General features: G+C 35.8%; 1 protein-coding gene and 1 long non-coding RNA gene across 4 annotated transcripts; one reads left to right on the top strand and one right to left on the bottom strand.

The window, feature by feature from the left end:
* Positions 1-250: 250 nt before the first annotated feature.
* On the bottom strand, positions 251-25191 carry erc1a (ELKS/RAB6-interacting/CAST family member 1a). 3 transcript variants are annotated; one of them, XM_077210878.1, is made up of 19 exons: positions 25027-25191; positions 22903-23723; positions 19231-19608; positions 18113-18187; positions 16957-17112; positions 16707-16874; positions 16460-16627; positions 13537-13674; positions 13207-13347; positions 12205-12345; positions 11241-11434; positions 9988-10075; positions 9725-9856; positions 8462-8622; positions 6666-6813; positions 6298-6399; positions 5517-5573; positions 2828-2994; positions 251-1320 (listed from the first exon to the last, which is right to left on the bottom strand). In XM_077210878.1, exons 2-17 carry the CDS (start codon positions 23587-23589, stop codon positions 5547-5549), a joined length of 2904 nt encoding a protein of 967 aa, XP_077066993.1. In that variant the 5' UTR covers positions 23590-23723; positions 25027-25191; the 3' UTR covers positions 251-1320; positions 2828-2994; positions 5517-5546. The 3 variants fall into 3 exon arrangements, with proteins under 3 accessions (XP_077066993.1, XP_077066994.1, XP_077066992.1); XM_077210879.1 differs by having other exon boundaries at positions 6298-6393; positions 25027-25182; XM_077210877.1 differs by lacking the exon at positions 5517-5573 and having other exon boundaries at positions 25027-25184.
* LOC143720922 (uncharacterized) lies at positions 17005-18256 on the top strand. The gene is made up of 3 exons (XR_013196651.1): positions 17005-17130; positions 17249-17316; positions 18130-18256. It is a non-coding gene; the product is annotated as an uncharacterized LOC143720922 (long non-coding RNA).
* Positions 25192-26959: the final 1768 nt, after the last annotated feature.

Genomic DNA, 26959 nt, shown 5'->3' with positions numbered 1-26959 from the left:
TTAATTTCTGAATTTCTTCTATATTCCACTTGCTTGAAAGGAAAAATTGACCACTGCTGCACAACAGCTGCAAAAAAATACCATCAAATCACCGGACAGCTAGATTTTGGAAAATGTCAGAAAACTAAAAGTTGCTGTAGCCACGCCCACTGTCAAATTTCATTGGTCCAGAATGTGTATTTATATTTTGGTTAATGGCGAAATGTATATCCCAACACAAGCAGTAAAAGAAAACTTCAGAGAGTGAAAACACTGATAATACATATTTATATACATACACATTTATACAAATTCAGAACACCCATACCCGTGTCTTTTGTCTGATTTGATCATCTCTTGTTTTCTTTTTAATTGTTTTGTCTTTGTTTTTTTTAGTGGACTATCCATCTTTTATTGTAATTTTAATACACGAAGACAATAGGCCACAAATTAAACATAAAAAATCCACTTTGAGAGAGAGAGACACACACAATGATATCCATGTTTATGAGAGTACATAAAACCAGCAATGAGCTCTCAGAAACTGGTTATCAGGATATGATATGAAGATATTTTGGGAGCCTACAAGGTCCTGTCTAAGAGCTGCTAGAAAACAACTATAGTCTCAGTAAGCGAGAACTGTACTTTCTAGCGCAAACCCCTCGATGACTCCTTCATGAGCACTGCAAACTGTTTTCACATATATTTTATGTCTATTCCATGTAGCAGCTGTTAATTGGAATTAAAGGACATATAGAACCTGATTTTTTCCACCGACTTGGCGTCAGGTGTGACAAATAGACATCACTATCTAGAAATGTTTACATCATGCTCTTGAAGGTGTCCTATAGGTTTTCGGTAAAGAGGAAGGGTCATCCAATGAAGTATAACCAGTGCAAGACGCTACCTAAACGCAGAATAGATCGAGGGTCTAATAGTCTTAATACTGACTGCAGTTAAATTAGCATAATACTCTTTTAATTGTTTAACGACAGTTTGGCATTCAGTTATGTTTATATAGCACCACCCATTGATCAGGTTAACATTCTAAATTTTTTTTTTTTTTTTACTCAACCATGATGACATATCAAGAGAACGAAATTAAAATTGCATTCACGACTCAACTAACACTGCATATTTTCAATGCTGCACCAGTATTAAGACTACAGACTGTTACAGACTCTTTGAGGGCTCCGGTTTAGTTCAGGTGAGAGGTGAGGGCAGAGAGACAGTGGAGGAAGCTGGAGGGTTTGATCAGGGCCAGTTAGGTTCTGGAGGTCCAGTGCAGGGTCCAAGGATCCTAACTGCAGCTCCACACTGACTCACCATCCCAGGCTCCCACTGAAACCCAAAAAGATGTACAAGCTTGTGAATCAAATCATATGCAACACGTTTTGACACCAGTAAAGTTTTCATTTTAAACATTTTAACTTTAGTGTGAATATTGAATATGTTCATTGCAAAAAATCTGCCTGATATTTGTAATATCAAATAATATTTCAATAAATAGTATTTACAAAATACAAATATATACAAAATAATAATATTTTAGTAATTAAAATAATTCCTTATAATGAATGTTGTGGTCAGGTCAGGGGCAGGATTACTTTTACATGTTTTATTGCATTGTTTTTTTTTTTTTAAATAATGAATAGTATTAAATGAACACTTTTTAAAAATGTCTCCATCGCATCAGAAGCCCATTTCCGCCATATAAAAAAAATCATAGTTTTGGTAAATCATAAAAAGTTGAATTTATACATAATTATGCGATAAAATGTTGAAATTATTACAAAAAAGTTGAAAATGAGATACTAGGTTATAATTATCTCATAATTAAGAGATAAATCCTAAAAATTATGAGATGTCAATTATGAATGGTAATTTTCTTTAACTATCTCAGTTTCGACATTTTACAGAAATCGACTTGTCTTAAATGTTTTTCTTCAATTTCACATTTTTTGCCAATAGTTTTTGTCATAATTTTGACTTAGTATCTCAACTAGTATCTAATTGATCTAGTAGTATTAGTATCTCGAGATGTCATAATTATGAATGGAAATTTTTTGCCATAATAACTGTTTATTTCAATTACAACGTTTTGTCAGAACTTCAACTTATGGTTTAAATGTTTTGCATCAATTAATTTGTTTTTGGTCATTTTCAACTTTTGTCAATAGTTTTTGACTTAGAATCTCAACTTTTTATGCCGTTAGTAAGATTATACCAAAGAATTGTTTTTTTGTTGCGGAAATAGCCTGTCCATAATTATAAGCCATAACAAAATATTTTTGATTGACTTATGGACACCTAGAAAATCATAAAAGTACTCTAAAGCCGCTTTCCCACCGTCGGGCCAAAACCATTCTCATTGTTTAACTGTTTCATTTCTTGCATTTCTCGAGTTTTTTGGAATGTAATACAAATACGTCAGTCATTGAGTTGGTAACGTAAGAGTGTACAGATGATATGAGATCTGAATAGTGACTGCGTTATGGAGGATGATTTTATTATTAACATGTTTACTTTTATCAAATTGCGATTGGCCAGCTACTGAGAAACTGGCAGTCAAGCAACAGACAATTGACCAATCCTGAGTGGCGATGTCACTTCAGAATTCCGGGTCCGAGAAAGGTTTGTAATCTTGCAGTTCTGTCCCAGGCTCAGGTGGAAATATAGCTGGAATTGTTCCTTACCGTTCTTAGAATCGTTCGGAAAAGCGGCTTAAGTAGGTCTGACATGACATAATTCAATTATATTACTTTCAGATTTAAATTGCAAATTTTAGACAACATGATAAATTACAGGATGCATTAAAAAATACATTAATCACTTCATATAATGGTACCTGTGAAAATGTGTGTGTCGTCACTGACGGTGGGTCCTGGGTAACTGATGTGATGAGATGTGTGCTGAGTTGATTCTGTAAGTAAAGGGTTTTTGGGTGGTTGTTCGGGATAATCAGCTGGCCAGTGTAGAGCTCCGGTGCACTGTAGCTCTCCGCCCAGATCTTATCTACAGAGCAGAGAGACTGTCACTACCACAGAACGAAGGGTTGTGGGAAACAGACAGTCTGTTCTCATGCGTCTGCAAACTTTAGCTTGCTGGGGCTGATATTGTTCAATGCAAGCACATCATTTCTATCAGCACGGTGCTTTGAAAAGACATATTTTGGCATGCAAACGCATGCTTTTTAGACATGACGAGACAAGACATTACCCCAAAACCCTAAGATTTCATGTAGTTTAATTTCATTATTGTGACTATTTTTTGTTGTTGCTTTATGGCTGGGCTCTAAAAAAGGAACCATGTATGTCATTACGCTGTCTCTTAATGTGATTTTAGTTTATTTGTTGATAACTTCCCTCATTCTGGGTCATACCTAACTTCCAGTGAACATTGGTTTAGTTAAATACTGATAAAGAGTAATGAGCAGTCCTCATTAATTTAGTTGATGTTTCTGTAAACTGACAGCAAACTGGAATGTGGAGTAATCTCCTCTAGCTAGACCAGTTCAAATTAATATGATATTTAATAATGCCTGCAGGGATTTAAATAATTAAAACACACACAAACACAGTGCTGTTCAAAGGGACTCACCCATTCATTTAATTGAATAATAATTCAGAAATCTTATCTTGTCAGTTAATAGTTAACGGTTGGTTAATGTGCGTCAGCTAAAAACTGTCCACACGACACCCGAAACGCGCAGAAATCCGCTTCACAGACAGATTTGAGTTCTCTTTTGTGTCTTATCATGCTAGAACGGACAAAAACACACAAAATGATTTCAAAATGTCATTTTTGGCAAGTATCCTTGTAAGTCTTAAATGAGTAAACGTGTCAAAACAATGTAAAGACTGGATAAAAACGAATGTGTCAGATCCGAGTCATGTGCATCAGCTCTTAAAGTGACAACGACCTAATAAACCTGCTGCTGTCTGTGTCATTAATGTTAATCAAACAAGATTAAGATTAAATCATTGCTCTTGACTGAATAACTTTTCTAGCTTTAATAAGGATTAATCTATATCTCATTTATACTGTAAAGACTATGTAGTGTTATTTGGATTATATGTATTATATGTAGTGTACATTTGATTACTTTATTTAATTTCTGGATATTACTGTTAGACCTGCCTGAAAATCTTAAAGCACTGTTTATTTCATTTGTATCTTTGTTTGATTTTATTAATTTGTGCTATTGCGTGTAATTTGTATATTTGTTTTATTACTGACTGTTTACATGTCTTTAATATTTTTTAAACTTTATATAAGGTAGGCTAGTAGTTTTTGTTGTGTTATAAAAATTTGAATCGAGAATTGTGTAATTTCACTGGTAAAAAGTTGGTGTCATCATAACATAACCTTATTTATTATGGATCATATGGGTCAAAAACAATGTAAACAATCATTTTTATTCATCTCATCCCCAGAAATTAAGACAGAATCTATTTAATCATTAGCAGTATTGGTATTGGTGAAACTTGCCTTCATTCACAGTACTTTATAAAAAGATACCATTAAACAGTTATTCAAATGTACCATCTTTGTGTTGTCTCTACATTAATTTGGAGATTCACAGTAAAATTATGTATTACAATGTAAAATATATATATTATACATTTTAATGTTAGGTGCGATTAATTACAGAAAAATGTGCAATTCATTATTTTTTTTAAAGACAGCTCTAACGTATATACAATTCAAAGGCTGCATTTATTTAATCAAAACAGTATTTATTTTAAATAAAAATCTTTTGTAACATTATAAGTCTTGACTGTCATTTTTGATCAATTTAATGCATCCTTGCTGAATACATTTCAGAATTTATGAATATTTAGTACACCAAATGCATAAACTTTGTTTGTTTCCAGATTTAAATTACATTTTGAATCATAGATTCTCAATGTGGTCTCAAACCTCACTTTTACATTATTTCATATTTGTAAAAAAACATATTTAACTATGTACTGGACATTTTCTTATCAGTTTATATACAGATTTAATTGTTTGTATTTTGTATTTGTTTAATTTTATTGACTTTGTAACCCTGATAATTAAAGAAAAAGTGCTTAAATGGTTTTTTTATTTATCTATTTTTTTGGGGGGAGGAAGAGGGGGAATTGAATCTGGTGAGGGCAGAGAGAGTGTGTTATCTTCATAGTCTTAATGCACCATCTGGGATTATGTTTAACCACAAAACCATACATAGAGATAACAGGCTTAAAAAAGGAAGGGGAAAAAACAAAACCAAAGGGAATGAGATTCGTAGACTATTTCATAGCAGTGCAATTATAAATAAGTTATATATGTAGGTTTTGTATCAAAACAAATAACCTTTGAGATATTAAAAAAGGGCTCAAATATTTGCTAATAAAAAAATCCAACTGGAAACCTCAGAAACATGTTTGCACTGCTATGACATGGTCAATAAGCTCAAACAGGCACAGCGAGACAGGCAGGGTTTGATGTCACATGGGGAGGAACAGGGCAGCTGAGATTGGCTTTTACATGTCCATCAAAGAAATGCTCACCCTTCTAAAACAAAATGGCTGCCAGTGAGGCTATGCCCAAATGCCCTCCTCATCATCCTATTGGTTAAGAGATGGCAGGGTTTTAGCCAAGTGCAGCATGGGAAAAAAGATCAGGTTAGTATGCGAATATATCCAAGTAGAAGTGACCCGTAAGCGCAGACGCAGGATCAGCTTTCAGCGTATTTGATGTTATTATTGTATTGTGAGGTTTAAGGGAAACTGATCCTGGATCTGCGCTTAGGGGCGATTTCTACAGTCATGAATAAGAATAAAATCCATAGGGTTGAGAAGTTATGATCAATATGAAGGCAGTAAGGAAATGATGGCATCTGCGTTGGAGATGAGGGCAGCTCCATTTCAATTATGATAACGCGACTGCAATGGAAATGGACAATGGAGCGTCCGTTTCCAACTCAGTTTCTAATATTAATATTTTATGAACATGTATGAAACTGCCCACACCTCCAATTTGTCTTTCTTTGGCTTGCTGTTAAGATTAAGCTCCTATGAATATGAGATAAGCAAAATACAGCAAAGGTACAATTATTTCATATTCAGCCATATTGAATTTCCACTGAAGAAAAAAAAAAAAGCAGATGACAGGAGTACACAATTTTAAAGGAGCAGTTCACCCAAAAATGAATATTTTGTCATAATTTTCTCATGTTGTTATATGGGTTTGGAATGTCATGAAGGTGAGTAAATGATGACAGGATTTTCATTTCGGGGTGAACAGTCCCTTTAACACTTTTCTGATGTTTGTAGAGGACCGGATTGTGACCTGATCGGGTGATTTTGGAGGCTTGTGGTTGGTCTGGTCAGGTGGTGTTTTCAAGTAGCCATCGTCGTAATTATTCGCCATGAGCTTCATACGATTCTGTGTCTAGGAGAAAAGAGGAGGCACAGATGTAAGGAAAGAAAGGGGGGGGGGGGTAGAAACGGATGAAAGCAAAAGGTTAGGGTGGTTGATTAGGGGTCAAGAATAGATCAATTAAAACAAGCACATCAATAGACCTTGTTTGCATTCAGAAAGCCACCAGTCAAAACAAAGATGTATTAGGTCTAGGCCTTTTAAGTTGAGCAAACAAATAACTTGACCTTGAGGACAAACAGATATATACGCTTTGAGCTTTGTGACGCAGTCCGTACCTGCTGTTTGAGTTGCTGCACCAAACGATCTTTCTCCCTCCGCAGCTGAGCCACTTCCTCTTGTGTCTTCTTTTTTTTGGATGAAGACAGCTCAAGCAAGGCTATGTTAGCATCTTTCTCACTTATGGCTGCCAGCAGAGCCTCCTGTCTGTGAATTACAATTGTTTCAAGTTAAACAAATATTTTTTCGTTAACTAAATTGAAAACATATCTATATCTATATACCTGGTTGAAATGATTAGAAGTCGAAGCCTAATGCCAAACAGCACTTTACGGAAGAACTGTGGAAATGCTCTTGAAAGCAACTAACCACATTGACAATGACCAGGTGGCTTGCTAAACTCAACAGAGCAGGTTAAAGGAGTTTTGCTTTCACAAGTACAAAATATCTCCGTGGAAAATGGATTTTGTCAAAATGACTGTGCGTAATTGTTTCAGAAAGACAGAAATAGCTTGTTTATTCTCAGTTTTTTCTCCCGATTCCCAGGAGCACGGCTGAAGTATGAAGACAGAAATAGCAAACAGAACAAGCCACGTGCAGAATGAATCATCCTCTGCATTTATGATGGTATGAAAAACATATACTCATAAAATTTTACAGCCTATTTTTCTGCCATGATGTTTATCTCTGTTTACTCTGTATTCATTTATTTATATTATTAACACTACAGCTTGCCAAAGTGACCTCAGGATGAGATCTGATGAAAAAGATGGTTATTTAATGATTTAAATATCTGATCTGGAAAAGCAATTTAGATCATCTTAAGTTCATTGCATAGCACAAATGTGTCTCCTGCATGAATGGCAGAGGGAGATACAATATTCTAAATCTTTACAATCTGCTGTTTGTTGCTGTTCCTGCATATTATCTTGTACGTTGATGCATGACTAAGAGGGACTCGGATTCATGAGTAGATACGTTTAAAGTTCCAATTAGTGAATAAATAATGAGGATTATGATTGCAACTAAGTTTTGATAACCAGTAGGTCAAATCCCACTGTATCAAATCAATAAAACACTCAATTTTACTCATTTTGTAGATGGTTTAACATCCAATACAGGTTCTTTATTATCATTGATGGTCCCATGAAGAACCTTTTAACATCCATGGAATCTTTCCATTGCACAAAAGGTTCTTTTAGTGGAAAATAGTTCTTTATTAGAAATTATGTTCTTTACACTAAGAAAAAATGGTTCTTTTAAGAACTGTTCACTGAGAGGTTCTTTGGGGAACCCAAAATGTTTCATCACTTTTGCAACCTTTACTTTTAGGAGTGCGTAGACTACAAGCGAGTGATGCAACTAAACTAGATACGGTGTAAATAAGACATTTATACTACATTTCAGACAGCTATATGGATTATAACGGAAGAACTCTGTGCACGGACAGGCAGTGGGCTCACACTGTGCTCAGATACATGAAACTATGTTAACTAGCAGTGACAGCTTCATTCATAATAATAAGATGAAAGTGTTCTAACATTGTTGTGTTTCCCGGTTTCTGTGTATAATTTATTAAAAATCTGAATAACACTTTTGTTTTTCTTGCTGCTGTGAAGACCAATGCGAAGTTGGTCGTTTAGTCACTGTCTTGATGTACTGATGTATAAACATGATAAATTCATTGAGGAACAGTTTGTTTTGGACGTGTAACCAACGTAAAAAAATATGGCCTACAGGTTCCCCATGCATAAAATGTTCACAAACCCTCTTCGTTCTTTCAGTCTTTACTGAAGTTTTCACACTTTTGCAAGCACCGTAATGGCAAGATGATAAAAGAAAGTTGGTAACGTACTTCATCTCGAGCACTTCCTCCAGATGCCGCCTCCTCTCTGCCCTCAGTGTGGTCAGATGAGCTTCTTTCTCAGCCAGAGACTGTTGGGTGGACGACATCTTGGCCTTCATGGACTCAAGCTCCAGCTTCACCTTCTCCATCGCTCCAAGTAACTCTTCCATCTTTTTAAGAAATCAACAAAAGGTAACTCTTTCATTATTGTTTATTCTGTACTTCCCAGACTGACTAAAGATACAGTCCCCGCTGTAACCGATGTTTGGGAAATTTTTCTGGGCGAAATCCAGTAATTTCAATATCCATGGAGTTAGAAATGTCGTGTGAGGGCAATTCATATTTCAATTCAATTCACTGTTATTTTTATATCGCTTTTCAAATACATATCGTTTCAAAGCAGCTTTACAGAAAATGCATGATTCTACATTACAATTTAGAGTAATCTGTTATCTGAGATCACGCCATTTTGACCAACAAGATGTTGCTTGGTTTGAAAGTGACTTCTTTGTGACTTTTTCATTAATGTGACATCACCTTAACTAACATATCATGACCAAATGCAAAAAAACATAAAACATTGACTGATCTTGAAACTGATCCTAAATGTTTTGATTTGAAATCAGCTAATCTCTAGAAGAAAATCCAGGTAAATCTGGCTTTTGGTGGTATTAAATGTTTTCTAGCTGGTCTAGATGGTCTATAAGCTAGTGCTGATCATCTTGGTCACGCTTGTTAGTGCTGTTAAGACTACATTAGACCAGTAAGAAACTGGCTACCATGTTCCAAAAATTAGCATGACCAACTTAACCTGGTATGAGCTGGTTTCTCCAATAAGGGAATACAGAATGTAGTAATGTAAATCCCACTTTTGGTTTTCTTATCCTGATAAAATATTTTAGAGCTTGGCTTAACTTGTATTCATTATAAAAATCCCCATAAAGTTTTAAGAATTTATTAATAAACATGACTTTTCTAGGTTTTTAAATTACACTTTAATAAAAGCTTGCTTCCTCATTGGAGGAAAAAAAAAATCAACTCTCAGAGAAGTTGTCTTTAAATTCATCCCGTTAAAAGCACCATCTCCACATACACATGCAGATAGACGTCTTTGATAACTGACTCAGTTATTTTTAGCATCTTGTGTCAAGAGCATTTTTAAGACGGCTAAAAATAGTTTTTAAAGAAATAGTCAACTAGTTATTCACGTAACACATTTACTAGTCAATTGTGAGCATTTGTAATTTTGCTAGTAAGCACTGTAGTGTTGACCTGTTTCTCCTGGTGGGTTCGTGCGGCCTCCTCCTGTGCCAGAACCATCTCCCTCTCGGCAGTGATTTGAACGCTCTCTCTTAGAGCCTCCTCCAGCTCCTCGATGCGCTCTGCCTTCTGCCGCAGGGACTCCTGGGGTAGACAAGGCTCAGCTCATCATAAGCACACCAGCACAGTTTGACAGTGTTGGGAATATACAGGGATCTGTCAAAACAAAGGAGCTTATGACAAAGCTGTCATAACTATCCCTGTGTACGTCTCACCTGCTGTGGGCCATCGTTGACATTTCTGCCCTTCCCTGGTGGCTCCTTGTGTTTGACAGAGGACTTCTTACTCTGCTCTTTCATTTGCCTGAAACATAAACATTAAGTGGTTGTGAGAGGAACTCTCTGGGGTTTAATAGTAAAATTAAGAGTTTTGGGGCAGAGAGGTTTATAACACTAAATATCTAAAGCTCTAAAAAGAGCTGGTTAATTATCAGATCAATAAATATCACTAAACCTGATCACATGTATAAATACTTCCTTGTACTATTCATAAAGCTAAAACAGTGATTATATGGAGGAGCAAAATACATTCCCTTTCTTTTTTTGCACTTAAAAGCCCATGAAATCACTTGATGAAACGCAACTTTCCATGGGACATATTGAAGGGCTCATAATTTTATTTGAAAATAGGCAAAAGGCTCTATTTATGTCATTTATGAACTATGATTTGCTACTTTCTAGTTCATTTTAGAGATCATGTGATTGGAAATTAGGGATACACAATATATTTGTAATCAGACATTTTTAAAAATCTAATTTAATGTTCAGATATTTACTTTTTTTCATGCTTTCATTATTTTTATATTTAGATTAAGTTAATCTTTAATCTCTAAAACTTTAAATTATTAATTTAATAACACTGTTAAATGTAAAAGCTATAATGTATTTAAATTTATTTAGACAAAATAGAACTTAATTTATCGGTTATCAGTCATAACATGAAAATAATGATTGGCCAACATTTTAATATTGGTGCATCCCAAGAAAAAACAATGGGTAAATTTTAAATTCGTATGCCTAAAAACTGTTTTTGTCATTTGAAATTGTAAGGGTTCACTAACAGTTGACTAAAAACAAAAAAAAAACTCTAATTCTTGAGGACTTGCTTCATTTATGTGTAGGGAAGTACACATGTATCTACTAACCTGGAAGCCACACTAGGTACACATTTCCAGGTGAAAAAGTGAAAAAGAGAGAGACAAAAAGCAGAAGTTCAAACGCCGTTTAGAGTGAAGAAAAAAATACTTGATCAGTGCTTCAACACACAACTCAAAGAAGGGAAGGAAGCCCAGTCAAAACATCAGCCTCGTCAAACACAGACACGGAAAACTTTTGACGGTGATGCTTAAACACGGCAGCAAAAATGGACAAAGACTTCACACGTTTTGACCGCTACACCAATGAAAAAAGATAATCACATTTAAAAAAGAAGTGAGAGCAAGCCATGGTGAGCAGGGAAATAGACTGACCTCTCCAGCTCACTAATTTTTCTGTCCTTGTCGTTCTTCTCGTTCTCCATCTGACGCAAGATGTCTAATAGACGATCGACTTCAGCCTGGGCTTTGGCCGAGTCCTCTCTGTGTCTGGCCACATCAGCCTCGAGTGAAGAAATCCGCTCAGATATCTCTGTGTTGGCCTGTGCATTGGCCGCGGCATTCTGGACCTAATAGATGAATGTGATATAAACACACCCACAACTTACACAAACTCAAATATATAAGTGCATGCTCACTCTCCCCTTTGTTTGTCCTTTGTAGTTTACAATGGCTTCGTTTCAATTCGCATATTTGTTCTATGCACTGTGTTCCTGTTTTTTTACCAAAGTATTTCAGTTACCTTTCCAATTTTTAAATTTTGTTTTGCATTTAATTTTGTACCAATCTTTTGAATAAACAGATTTGAAGGGATAGTTCACCCGAAAATAAAAATCCTGTCATTATTTACTCACCCTCATGTCATTCCAAACCTTTATGCCTTCATTTCTTCTGCAGAACACAGAAGAAGATATTTTGAAGTTGAAAACCAAACAGTTTCAGTTCCCATTGACTTCCATTGGGGTTTATTTTGTCCTTACAATGGAAGTCAATGGTAACTGAATCTGTTTGGTTTTCAACTAAACAAGGGTGAGAATTTTCATTTTTGGGTTGAATCCCTTTAAATTATTATATCTGTTTAAACGTTTTCAGTATATTTTTTTACAATTTTTCTCTACAATATCTGGCCAAGTAAATATTTTACATAAGAGCAAAAAAATGTACCAAACTATTTTATTTTATTTTACTAATTTCCATGATCTTTTTAAGACTTATCCATGCCGGGAAATCGCATTTGTCCCATTTAAAGAACTTTGGCTTACTATATATATATATTTTTTACTAACATAATATTATAATCTTTTAACAGTCTTTTACAAATTAGGACGCTCTCGCTCACCTTCTTCAGTTGGTTCTCGAGCTTAGTGCATTCCTCCCTCCTCTGCTCGAGGGCGATCTCCAGGCTTTTCAGTTTGGAGTCTTTCTTCAGGCCAGATGAGGCCAGTGACGATGCATGCTCTTTGAGGTCCAGCAGAGAAGTCTGAAACCAAACTTAGCATTGAGGTATACAAGGTGTACAACTTACACTTTTAGTATACATGTACCTTTAGAAGCTCATGGCATGATAGGCTCAACCTGTCACATAGGACACATGCTTTGGAACTTGTAAGCCTTGTTGTACTTGTACTTGTTGCCTTGGCAACTAACTGAAATAAGTTTAAGTTGAAACACTAAAATTACTTATGGATATAAATAAAAACTAAAACAGAACTAAAATGAAAAGTTAAAAAATTTTTTTTTAAAAGCACATAAAATTACTAAAAATGTAACTAAAATTCAAATGAAAACTTTAAAAAAATTCAAAATATTAATAAAAACTAAAAGTATTCCAAAAATTGCATTGCAACAGATTTACTTGAGATGTAAAAATTGTGACAAAACTTGTTTCAAAAAATATATGTTTTAGTTGCGTTTTATTTGTCAAATATTAAATACTGTATTTTAAGATTTACTTGAGAGCAAATTTGCAAGATATTAAAACTGGCTTTGGGAGAATAGATCTTAAATTAAGTTTCTTTTTCTCAACCTAATTGGCCAATAATATGTTCTCATTTTAAGCATAAACTTCACTTTATTTTTTTATAATCTATTTGCCAGTGGGGTAAGAAAAATAAACTTGTTTCCATAGAATATATCTTGAAAAAAGTTTTAATATCTTTAAGTAAATTTAACCTAAAATATTTCTAAAGGACAAAAGATAAATTACATTGTTTTGTGTGGTGTTTTGTGGTCAATTCAAAGGTGCATGTTATTCTACAGCCAAAAAAAAAAATCATAATCACATAATGTGCTTTTAATGGCATTTCTTGTCCTCTTTCAAGACTGGTTGTTGATCTCTAACCTCTCGGTCTGACAGATCTCCCTGCAGAATGCTGACTTTATCCTTTAACTCCCTCAGCTCTTTTTTACTGCTGTCCAGCTCCTCTGCTTTCTCGCGCTCCTCACGGTCACGTTGCTCCTTCAGACGCTCAATAATACGTTCCTGTTCAGAAATGGACACATTAACACAGTGCCAAGACGACAGCATATACAACGAACATGAAATGTTTATAACTAGGCACAGATGTTCCGACTCCAGATTACGACCGTGCCGATGCCATTTGGACATGGACCAACGATTTGTCCTGTAGTGTGATGGAGTGTTATAGCGTCCTCTAGAGGTGATCCTCACCTTCTCAGCCAGTGAGTCCTCCAGTGTAGTGAGGGCTGTGTCTGTATTAGACGTGTCTGTCTGTAGAGACTTCACCCTCTCTCTAAGGCTGCTCATCTGCTTCTCTTTATCCCTCAGCTGCTCCTGCAGGTTTTCAATCTGAAACACAGGAGTTTTATATACATCCACATTTTTACTGTAGGGAATTTTCAACATTTTCCAAGAGTATTTTTTTAATAGTATTTCCTGCATTTGAAGGAAAGGCTATTAGTTGAGCCACTGGCACAGCTTACCCCAAAAGCATCTGACACACTTTACCCCACAGCTATTTGGGAAAAATACTTCATTAAGTAAATCATGGTTAAAGTATAAAAAATGTTCACTTACATGTATGAGACATGTTTTTAGACCTGGATCATTTTGACATGAAATTGAAATATTTAGTTAACAAATAACTAATGTAAAAAATGCATGATGTGCTCATACAAGCATCTACAATGGTAACAGGGACGTGCACAGGAATTATGAGGGGCAGTTGCTCTGACCTGAAAAAAGGGCTTCCCCTACATTCAGTTGTGCTTCTTGCTCGTATTCAGTTCTGATGGTAGGCTACGGGCAACTACGCATGATTTGAGGTATGATTGCGTAAAGGGAACAGGAATTCCGGTAGGGAACAGAATCGACTGCTAAAACCAGGGCCGATCCTGAACTCCCCCTGGGGCCCTAAGCAAAAGCCTGTGACTCTACCTGACCTGTGACGCCGTGAGCTATGTAAACCATTTGCCATTGCCACACAATCACACCTGACACTTCAGTGCTCCCAATACAATCCTCCCTCCTTGAAACAAAACAGTCAAAGAATAAGTACAACAATATAGAACAGAATGAGGTTCAAACAAACAATATTTATTGAATAGAGTATTTTCTATAGAATGTTAACATAACAAGTGAATATTAACGTAAACATAAATAAGAAGAAAATAATAAATTATAACCCTGAGCTTTGGCTTTTGGGATTAACTTTGGTTCTCTCTACAGCCTGGGTATTTTCTGCATCAGTATGATTTTTATTTATTTATTATTATGCATGTTGAAGCAATTCTTGATTTATGGTTATTATTCACTGAGGGATGTGCATCCATATTGACCAGTATGTCCAGCTAATCAACATTTTAAATTCAATATAGCCTATAAATCAATAGTCAATCAATGTCAAATTGTCAATACATTGCTTTCTATCTTGCATAATTAGTGCAGTTGTTTAGAGTTTTTAACTACACTGAGACTAGATAATCAGTTTCTTGTTTTATAAATGTGACTTTGATTGGGAGTGCCATCATTCACGTGCATGTATTGTACAGTATGTCTGGTCTCCACATATTTCTGCTTGAAAAATGCGAGTTTCATTTCGTGCACGCGCATATGAACGCACGATAACACACGCGACGCGGTTATGTTTTCCGAGCTGCAGTAAACAAACACCGTTGCACTTTGTCGTTTATCAAAAACAAAAGTAATAAAAATTTTTATTTTACTCTCACTTTTGTCAGGCACAAAGTGATGCAAGAGATGCACTGCCTGCCCAGCTAGGTTAGCAAGACCGAAAAACATCAAACTTTGCTGACATCAAACTTAGAGAGGAGAGGACACAAGTTTACCTGATTGTTGTTCCCGCAATTCACTCTCATGGGTTTTTTCTTCTTCCTCTTTTCGTGACCAGAAGGATAGTTTCGCTTCATTTTGTCATGGATGTTGTACACATTAACTGACACGGACACGAGATGGAGGCGGGGCCTTAAGTAATTTGTGGGGTCTTACGCACCGGTCGCGTGCAGCGCTGCAGCCACGTAAACAGTTTGCCCTTCCCTTACTGACTTTCAAGTTCGGTGCACGAATGGAAGTGAATGAGGCGTTGCGATTTAAAAAAATAAAAATAAAAAATGTATCTAGGCCTATGTGAAATTCTGCAGCCATTATACGATTTTTTTTTTCCTCGGAAGGGCAACTTGAGTCGAGAAGGGCATATGGGCAGTTGCCCGGGCAAGCTGAGCAACCCCCCTGTGCACGTCCCTGAATGGTAATCTATCATTTGTTTATGCTAAAATACTATGAATACAGATATTGTTGTAATTAACCCTATATTAATTTATTATGGTTTTACAGTAGCAATAACTGTGTTATTTTGGTGGAAATTATTGGTATTTTGGTCATCTTTATCAGTTTAACAGCATAATTATATATAAGGTTCTCGTAGATGTATTTTTTTTAATGTATGGCATGTACTGTATGATTTTCTAACTTTAATATTTTTTAGCATAGTGGATTTGTGACATTAGTTCAACAGTATTACCCAATAATTAACCAATAACCAATAATTTTTTTATATTTGAAAGCCGATAACCAATATATATTGGAATAGAAATATAAATCCAAATTTTTATACAATTTTTAAGAGCCTGATTACAAAAACAAAATTCTCACCATGTCCAAAGCACACAATTATGTTTTCATTATAAACTATTTTCCTTTTCAAAGGGATTCCAATCATATTTCAAGCAATTCAAAACCATCATGGTGAAGAGTTCGCATCTGAAGCGTCTCAGCTGAAGGAAATAATCCATTATTTATCGGCTTTAATATATCATCTACATTTTCTTATCAGGCCGATAACGATAACATTAAAAATGAACATCGTCCAATACCAATATCATCCAATACCGATATGGTGGCCGATATATCATGCATCCCTAGTATTAATTGTTCATTAGTTTTGTATTTTTTATGTTTGGCATGTACGACTTTGTAACTATTATTTTTAAGCATAGTGGATTGGTGACCCGTTTCTGACACATACAATAAGAGAACATTTCATTCATTGTTATCAACGGTTTTCTGTAATGAAAAGTAAAATAAATAAATTTGCATTGGTGAATCTAGCCCTCACTTTTTTCTGAAGGACGTTGACTTTCCGCTCCTTGACATCCAGCATGTCCTTCAGATCATGGATTTCTCCGTTGAGCGTGCTCTTTTCTTCAGACATTTCCTGGATTTGCTTACTCTTTTTATTTAAGGTGGTCTCCTTCTCCTCCAGACGCAACCTCAGAGCATCCACCTGCAAAATAGTTGTGCGCAGTGGTCAGAGAATCTGGCGGCGTGGTGGGTGAAGACTAACCACTGGTGTGCTCTACTACCTCTGTCTGGAGAATAGCAGCACGTTGTTCTTTGGCAGTCAGAGACTCTTTGAGCACTTCGATATGCTGTTTGCTGTCAGAGAACTGGTTAGTCAGGGTTTCCAGCTTGGTCTGCAAGCCGAGGAGCTGGGTGTCCTTCCTGGAAAGGTCTTGCTTAACTTGGTCCATCTACAACAAATAATTTTTCAACATTTGTTATTCATATGTGAGCTAATCCTGATGTGCTCTTCTAAAGCAGAGCATGCAGTACCTTGTTCTTCATGAACTTGGTGTGGTTGCGGTAGACCTCCATCTGCTTGGCCTCCTCCTGCCGTTCTTCACAGCTGAGCATGCTACTGGATCGAAGCATCATGACCTGGTCCTCCAGCTCCCTGAGACCCCGCTCTAGAGAACTGATCTGAGACTCCTAAAACATGCGTCAAAGGTTTGATGTCAATAATGTCAACCAATCACAAATATGCCAAATTTGAATGTGCAACTTGGAATATACTACAAAAGTTGCATGGTTTACTTAATGCTACTTTTCTGTCGTGCCATTTTAGGTCAACGTTTACTTTCATTATATGAAAAATACATCCTGCCTTATCGATTGAAGAAAGAAAATCTGAGGGTGAGTAAATGATGACAGAATTTTCATTTTTGCTGAACGACCCAAAAAGTTACTGAAAAAGTGCTCGTAATTGTACTGAATGTGCACTAAAAGCATGTTTTTTAAAAACTTGCAGATAATAAAATATAATTGAAATAAAAGGCCACTTAAGTGTACACATTGTACACTGTTAAAAAGTGCACTTTGTAATAATGTCAAATTAAAAGTATTAATGTAAAGTATATTTTAAACCATTTGTACACTTATTTTGATGTGTTGACTGACATAGTAAAGCACATGTAAATTACTTGATTATAATTTTAACTGTATTGTGTTATGCAATATTTAATGTAAAATCTAAATGTACTTAATTGCAACTATAACATTACAAATGTGTTAATACAAATATATTTAAATACACGACAAAAGTTTCAATAGAAACAACGTTTTGTCAATACATTCAGCAGTACACATTAACTATATTTGTAATTATGAAATTACATATAAAGATGTTCTTAAGTCCTACTCAAGTGGGTCAAAAAGCACTCTAAAGTTAAATTTAAACTAAAATGTATTTTCATTAAATTGCAATTACATGCAATTAAGTGTCTGAATACATTAAATTCAATTCACACTTAAATATGTTATTTTAAAGTATATTATTTCTCTTTTTAAAAGTACACTACTTTTTCACAAGGGTTTTAAGCTGGGTTTTACGATTTTAATGCACTGATAGACAAAAAAGAATGTGGTTCCTTCCATCATACAGTTTGTAAACAGATTAACACATTAATTAAAATAGGAGCTAAAGTACTACCTTCATCTCAATTACAGTCTGAAGAGCTTTGGTTTTCGTAGTCTCTGGCGTCCCCTCGAGGCGGCGATGCAGCTCCTGCAATTAAAGACACGGTTGGCACTTCCTTCACACCAGTGCCAGAAATAGAGCTCTCAGATATGTCATCATACCTTGAGGGAGAGCAGCACTGTTTAGATTTGGCTGAATTTTCCATCACATTGCAGGAGCTGTACTCTATTATAAGTACAAATAGGGTCTCCTGCTATCTAGTTCTATTAAGTATCCTACTTTTCTGAGCTTTGAGAAGAATACCTGCCGTCATTCTTTGACTGAATGTTGTATAATGGTGCATGAAGAGAGAATAGTCTTTCTGCTTTAATTCCATGTATTGCCTGAAAATACTAAAAATGTATTTATTTAGCACATGTGCAATAAAAGGAGGTGTTTAACCTTCAGAAAATGTTGTTTGTCAACGTCAGGATGTCGTACTAAATATTGTACAAGCTGTTTTATTTGCCATTAATTTTATATGAGGATTGTCATTTTTGCAAACGTTACCCAAGTTATTCAAACTATATAATGTCAAAATACAGTTTAAAAATGAATTTATTTTGTTAAAATAAACATATACGTTAACATATATAAATATAATCTTATATCAACTTATTATCTAAAATAAAATAAAAAACATGACAATACACTACACCAAAGTTAGTATTGGTATTGTGTATATATAAATGAAAGAAAATAATTTTCCTTATAATAACTTGGGTAATATGGTTGAGTGCTTGAGCTTGACCAATGCAGACAAATACAATTTGTGTATAATTTTAGACAACTTTTAAGGAATATTAAAAAATTTTGTAATGTGGAAAATCATCTAGTAGGTAACAGGGTTGTGAGTAAAGAGCTAAACATTATTATTATTTTGAAATTAAAATTAAAAATAACTTTTAGTAATGTGAATATAAAATATTATATTAAAGTTATGACTTAATGTCAAATTAAATAAAAATAAGTAAAATAATTATGTTTTTAAACAACAGTGCACCAGATTTGCCATATGTAACAGTTTTTTAAATATCATTTTCATATTTTTTCATTTGTATTTTGTATTTTTAACTCGAGTTACTACACACCTCTCTCAAAGCCACTAGCTCTTTATCACGCTGTTCTAGAAGGTTCTCCAGGTGGTGCGCGTGCATCTCAGCATCTGCGAGGCGTCGCGTGCGCTCATGGTCCTCTTCGCTGGCTTTAGCCGAGGGTCCCTTGCTGTGCAACATCTCCAGGAGCTTTTTGACCGAGTCATCGCGAGCAGCTAGTGTCTGCCGCTGGGTCTCCATGCGAACCTCCATCTCCTCCAAGGTACGGCGGAGCAAGAACAGCTCCCGAGCCTGTCTCTCCTGCTCCTCGCTGGGCTCGCATGCCAGCGGCTCCCCGGGTGGCTGGAGTAGCTGGTTCAAGTCGCGCTGGATACGCAGCTCGGCCTGCAGCGCCTGCACGGTTGTCTGCAGGTGCTGTGATGGACACGAGGATCATTTACTCACAATTCATTCAAAAATATTTCAAAACAGAAATAGTTCAGAGACATTGGCTGTTTGTAGATTTGGCCACTGATATAAAGGAGAGTTAACAGCCAAGAAATCAAGGTTATCGGTTTCACATCGTAGTTTATCAGCTAGTTTATCGGCTATTGTCCTATAAATTATAAAAGCATCCCACAGAAACCATCTCTTTATTCATCAGTGAATACAGTTCAATCTATAGTATCATCTTTCATAGAAGCAGTAACATGAGTAATAACTGAGAAGAGTTGGGATGTAAACATCTCATTTGTAACTACTACTGTCTACATCTTGAATTGGTAAAAACTGCTCAGATGGAGCAATATTTAGTGCATATTCTCCTGACATGTTGCGCTCTGTTGCACATGTGGATGATGAAGTTTTTAGTAACATCCGGCTCTTTTCCACGCAATTTCAATTAATAGAGACTGGGGTTTTCAGGCTTCAAAGCATCGTAAAGGTATCATAAAAGATGTTCATATCAGAGTTGTCATTGTTAACTACTTATGTGGAATAGAGAAATATTTTTGAATGCTTAAAACCCCGTAGTTCCAATTCACTGACTATGTAAGGCCCTGTTTACACTTGGTATTAAGATGCGTTTTGGTTGATCGGATAACAAGTGGATGGCCCTAAGTACAGGTCTAAACAGGGTCTAAAACGTTTTGAGCTTGTCAACTTTCGACCACTTCCAGAGGTAGTCGAAAACGCATTCAACCGGATTGCTTTCGTAGTGTAGTCGATCGAACGTGGTCGAATGTATTCGAACAGCCACAAAAGACGCCTACTCTCCGCCTACTGAGCCAACATGTAAACATTTGAGGAAGCGCACTAACCAGACAGGATTTACATTTTGTCGGCTGAAGACCCAAGTTTGGTTTGAAAATGAAAAACGTACTAAGCACAATGTTCTCCCACCATTCCTGATCTCTAACACACTCTCACCGCGTTTACCCCCCTATATCCTCAACTTTAAGAAATCAGGACAGAAGTGGTTGAAAGTGGACAAAAGAGACGGATTAAAACACCAGGTGTAAATGGGAATGTGTCCCCTTCGACTACTTGTGATCCGATCGACCACAACGATCTAAAGAGTAACCAGTATAATTCTTCAAATTTCCTTTTGTGTTACACAGAAAAAAGCAAGTCGCATAGGTTTCGAACAACAAGTGTGTCAATTTTCATTTTGTGGTGATCTGAGTTTAAGAAGATTTTTATCTACAACCCATCATGCGCTTGTCCTCAACACTAGTGGTAAAGGTGGCAAGGAAAAATTAGTGTATGCTAATTCTATCATCTCTTATACTCTTCTTTATTCCAAATTCATCCATGTAAATGCAACTACTATGATGAAAACTTGATGGCAGCCAAAAGGCAACTGAACAACAGTAATTATACATTTTCTTAATCATACACGCACATACACGTAGTGCCATAATTAATGGTACAATCTCATTAAGCCCAACAGGCACAAAACTAATAGCCAAGAATCACCAAATAACACATACTAAGACTCAGAGCTCTCTGATGATTCGTGTGTTAGTTTCAATCTCAAGCGAATGGTGTGAGGAGCGTGATAATGCTGATTATGCTAGTGAATAACCAAGCTGTCATTAGCTTAGTGCTGTACGCCCCATCGTCTGGGAATCTGTCATGACAGCCATGTTGCAGTGAATCATGGTTTGAAGATAATCATTCAAATAAGGGGAGTGTTTCAAACGCAACAAAAATGGAGGACTATGCCACTTTCACTGCTACCAAAACCCGTCTTAGTATCTCAATGTGCATTTAAAAGAACCACTGAATATCTGAAAACAGAGTTTCATTCTTAATTAGCTCAGATGTATTGCTCAGCGAGCATATTGTGGCTTGCAGGAATCAGGCTGTGCAGTGAGCCGCACGCAGCAGGACTAGGATGTCCATTTCAGGATTGGCCATTAGCGTCACCTCACAGCGGAGGTAGACTTTTCCTTCTCGTTTGAAGATGAGCTGGATCTTTAATCACTCAATTCTCAGTCACTCCTATAAATCTATGAAAATGCATTGATGCAGTAAGAATGTGTCTATAAATAGCTGGTCTTAACTAGTTTAAGCTGGTCAGTTCTACCTGACATATGCATTTCAGGGCAGTGTTTGGAATGGAAAACTATAGCACTGATTACTTACTGAATACTGAGGAGTATAATATATACTGTATACTGCTTGCTATTTTAAAGATAACATGCATGACAATATGCATTATCAAGATGAACATTTTAAACAGTAGCATGCTACGCTGTTGTCACATTAAATGTCCTGTTCAAATAAAAATCTCCAAATTTTGCACGTTTTTTGGTAAACAAAAATGAAATAGTCTTTAATAATTAGTCAAAAAGATGAACAAAACATGTCTGAAATTACAGATATTACACTACCGAGGTAACCGAGCACAGTGTGCTCTGTATAATGCATATTTTGGCAAATATAGGGAGTCACGGGGTATTCTGTGCATACTAAAACATGCATACTATATGCACAGTATGCATATTATATACTACAGAAATAGTATGGGTATAGTGGTAATATATATGTGTGTGCTGAGATGTTGAATAACTTGTGTCCCAAAGGTTGTATTAATTTTACAGTTTATAGATACTACTATAGTAAATACTACTACAGTTATTTTAGTAGTATTTACCTGTGTGTGTGCTGTGTATATATAATATATGTGTGTGTATATATATATATATATATATATATACATACATACATATATATATAGTATTTATTAATATTTTTAAATGAGCTTTTACTTTCATATTTTGTTTTCCTTTTAATTTGTGTATTTTTGTTGTCCTTTTTATTAGTTTTTAGTTTTTTATATTTCTATACAGCTTTATTTTATCCATTTTAGCAATTTTTCAGGTTGACGAAGTACATCATCCATGTACTCATAGTACAATACGCTTCACTGCACTTTTCAGCGTGAGAACAGTACGTCCAGTACTTATAAAATGGCAGAGAATAGTGAAGAAGTATGCGAAATGGGTCGCACTTATCCTAAATGTATCAGTGTAAATCTGTTTCTACTGTAAATAGAACTGCACTTTTTTTAGATATACAGTGCCTTTTAGTACTGATCTAGGATACTAATTTAAATCTAGATTCCTTTAACCACATGCTTTATTCCAGAAAACAACTCTCCGATCAGCAATAAAGTCTCACTTATACTTAAAAAAACAAGCATATCCTGCCAGATGTACCCACCTGTGTCTCATCTTGCACTGCGCGGTACTGCTCCTTCCACACCACTATTTTGGACGCCTCGTCTTTGCGCAGCGCACGCTCCTTCTTCAGCTCCGGGCTCCAGAAGCTTTTGATGGAGCTCATGGACGAGCTGAGCTTGCTCTCCTTCACCTCGATCTCCTTCCGAAGGAGCTCGTTCTCCCTCAGCACCTCCTTGAGCTGGGCTTGGAGCTCCATGATGGTGTTGTCCCTCGCCTGACGTAGGGAGTGAGGAACGGTTGAAGCGGCATGGATCTCCCCTCCAAAGCCCATAGAGTCGGTCGACACTGCCGGCACCATGGCCATGTCAGGTGTGCTGCCTGTAACCGTTCCCCGGACCCCGTAGGGAATGCTGCCTCCAAAGCGTCCCGTCGCTACTCCGCTCTTTGGGAGGTCAGGGGATGTGCCGATTGCGACCTCGTTGTCGCTCATGTACATCGGGCCTGACGTGGCATAGGCGGCATTGAGAGATTGAATGTTCTCCATGGACAACGTCTTTCCTCCAGAGCCGCCCGGGCCTCCACCGCTGCCCCCCATGCTGTTGGTGCGACGGTGACCCATGCGAGGTGACCGAGGCAGTCGTGGTGAGCGGCCCGAGTTGCCCTGGTTGTTTCTACCCCCGCCGTGATTACTGTCCATTTTGCTCACCGAGCGTGAACTTCCGTACATTTTGGTAAATTATGTTTTTGTTTTTTTTGAGGAAATGTGCTACTAGGCAGGCCAGGTCGTCTTCATCTCATGTATAAGGAATGTGATCTGTCAAGCAAATGCTGGTCTTCAGTATCTTTCAAATGGAGCAAGGCCTGTAAAATGAAATAAAAAGGCAAACCCCTCAAAACACACAGAATTATATTATATAATTATGGTATCTGTAACACAAAACATCAAATTGAGGCCAAAACGACCCAGACATTTTAAATGTGGGGGCAATCCTCAAATATTTTCAATTGTAATTGTATCTCTTTTATACTGATACTGAGTATTTCCATAAATTGTATTCTATGCAAATATTAGGATGGGTGTAATGCCTTTCAAAACCCAAACCAAAAGTGACCTGTAGCTGGCATATATCTGTATTCTCTGTCTCAGAGGCTAGTTTTGCAGTGGTTTTTGATTAAAAACACTAAAATCACTGAGAGCTAATTATCTAATAGTGTTAGTGTTTATTGTGTTATGATATCTTGTGTATTATTTACAGCTACTGATTTGCTTTAGTAGATATAATTATAGCTATAAATGTTCATATTGAGACTTATCTCAATATATTCTAAATGTACAGCATCTTTAAAAATGCCCTCTAAAATGTACAATAAATCTATTCAGGAAATAAAGCTACATTTTTACAGTGGTTTCTACAAACAACAAGCTTTTCCCCCACACTACTTCTATGTTAACATTACTATTGTTCATATCATTATTATTATTATACTAGATTTTAATAGAAATCTGAATCGTGCTATGGACAATTACACTCATATACAAAATTAATTCACTATGTAATAATGCATCACCCATTTATACACCGAATGAGTGAATCGAAGGAAAGGTGGGGTTTTAATGTAGGCTCACACTCCAAGGTTATCAAACATTTAATGTCAACAGTTATAACAACAATATTATGGGATACTCAGCTAATGATTTATACTCTAAACACATATTCATAGTCCATCGCTGTCGATTCAATATTGTAGTTCTATTTAGGTGAAGGCTTCTCACACAGCGTTGACAAACCAACCAGAAGCGTCGGCTTTTCCACACATCACGTCAATGAGACTTGCAAATGCGCAAAATTACAGACTACAATTCTAATATAATTTAGATTACGGATATACTAAACCCAATGTTCCGTAAAATCCAGTCTTGCAATCGCTCAGCCACAGTCCTGAGCATCCTCCCTCAATGTCCTTCTTCTCCACCATTGCATGCCTTAACACATTTGCCTCCTCTTTTGTTAGTAATAGCTGTCCAGCAAATGCGACAGTAAATGAGAGGCGCTATTTGAATATCAGTATATGTAGATATTAAATAACCGTAACCATATGCGAGCATTCACTATTTTATAATAAATCACAATAGGTTTTTTTCTCTCTCCAAAAATCTATTTACCTTGAATGGCAGGTCTATTTCATCCGATATCGAACAACCGTCTGTCCAAGAGATGTGTGATAGAGAGGAAGGCCTATTTTTCTTTGTATTGCTTTATGATTTTATTATTTGCAGACATACACCAGCATCTTCCCAGAGCTGGAGGACTTCAGTGACGTAACGCCTACGCTGCGCGCTCACAACACTCGCCTCTGAAATGCCAACGCCATGCTACGAAGGTCATTTTATATATATAAAAAAAATATATATATATAAAACAAAATATGACATTCATTTGTCAATACTTACTGTAGTGTACATTTTCAGAATCATCAAATATTTAATATATGTATTTATAGGTCTATTTGGAAATATTTTAAATACTTATATTTTTTAACAAATATTTTTGATTTCTTTATTTTGTAATTTGGACAAAATATGTAGGCCTACTGTTCATTTAAAAAAAATCTGGTTCTTGTATATGGCATGATGTGGCCTTTACATGTATAATATTATCTTTGTTTGTATCTCTGAATAGTCATCCTGCCTCAAACCAGGTAAATTTCTAAGCTACACTTTATCACCTCCCAGTCAGTTTATAGATAGAGAGAACAGAGATAATCACCAGTTGGTGGGGTTTGATCCCTCTTAAAGGGACAGTTCCTACAAAATGGACAAATCTTTCATCCTTATACTCACACTCAGATTGTACTAAACCTGATTTTCTTTCTTCCGTGAAATATGGTGCTAAGTGTAATATTGTACATTTAATTTTTTGGAAACGTTTTTTGAACCTGTAGACAAAATATTAAAAGTAAATATAAAAGAAAACTTTGCATATGTATTTGATGTTTTGTAGCCTATCATATTTAATGCATCAGGCTTTTAAGGCTCATATGTGATATAGTGAGAATATGGCGCTTAGTCTGTGGAAGTGAAAAACATCAGTTTTATTCAGAGGCCAAAAATATGCAATTCGGTGCAAATGTTGTTATTTCCAAAATGTAAGATGACATGTAAATCAATGACGAGCTACTTGACTTAAAATCAATGCATGAAAATATAAATTATCACTGTACACCAATAATGTCTTAAGGTGTTATTTAAATGCAATACAATCATGATTGAGAGATTAAACAAACTTATCAAAAGCCTGTTGTTTCATATTTGATACTTTTTTTTAATTCTAAAAAATAAAATAATATGGATAATCAAGTATCATTGAGACGGCAAGGCATGAAGAAGATTGTGCACAAAAGGTATTTCAGTAGATTTTTGATAAAAATTGATCATTTAGAAGCTTTAGGAATGTAATGGTTTAAATATGATATAGGCTTCATAGGGTTAAAAAAGTTTTTAAATGTTTTTTTTTATTCTTGAGACTTTTATTGACAACATATTGCGGATGCTAATCTTTTGTTTCCAGTTTAATAATAAAATGCATTATTTATTTTCTGTAATTTTGTTTGTTTATTGTAATATTGGTGTGTTTTTTATTTTATTCTATTTTCTATAGCAATGTATATGAATATGATTTTTTATCTGGTACCTTTGATATCTTTAAAGGTTTGGTTTGGTATGTTTTTAGGCGCATGTGTCCAAGTGAATCGCTTTGTCCTTTAGATGCAAAGAAATAACTTTTTTTCCAGCAATTACATTAGTTAAGTTAAAGTGACAAATGTTTGGCCGTTTTGAAATTTCAGACGACCCCTTAAAGGGATATTATCCCAAAAATTAAAATTCGGTCATCATTTACAGAATTGACCGATTTACCTCAAATTGCTCACCCTCAACCCTGAATGAATTTCTTTCTCCTACTGAACACGAAAGAATATATTTTGAAGAATATAGGTAATCAAACAGTTGATGGACCCCATTGACTTTCCTATGGGGGGGGGGGGGGGAAATACAATGGAAGTCAATGGGGTCCATCAACTGTTTGGTTATAGACATT

This window comes from Siphateles boraxobius, unplaced genomic scaffold (assembly GCF_051911475.1).
Source record: "Siphateles boraxobius isolate OS27281-9 unplaced genomic scaffold, OSU_SipBor_1 65, whole genome shotgun sequence".
In the NCBI taxonomy this organism is placed as follows: domain Eukaryota; kingdom Metazoa; phylum Chordata; class Actinopteri; order Cypriniformes; family Leuciscidae; genus Siphateles; species Siphateles boraxobius.
Note: the sequence above shows the minus strand (reverse complement) of the source record. Positions and strands in the feature narration are given on the sequence as shown.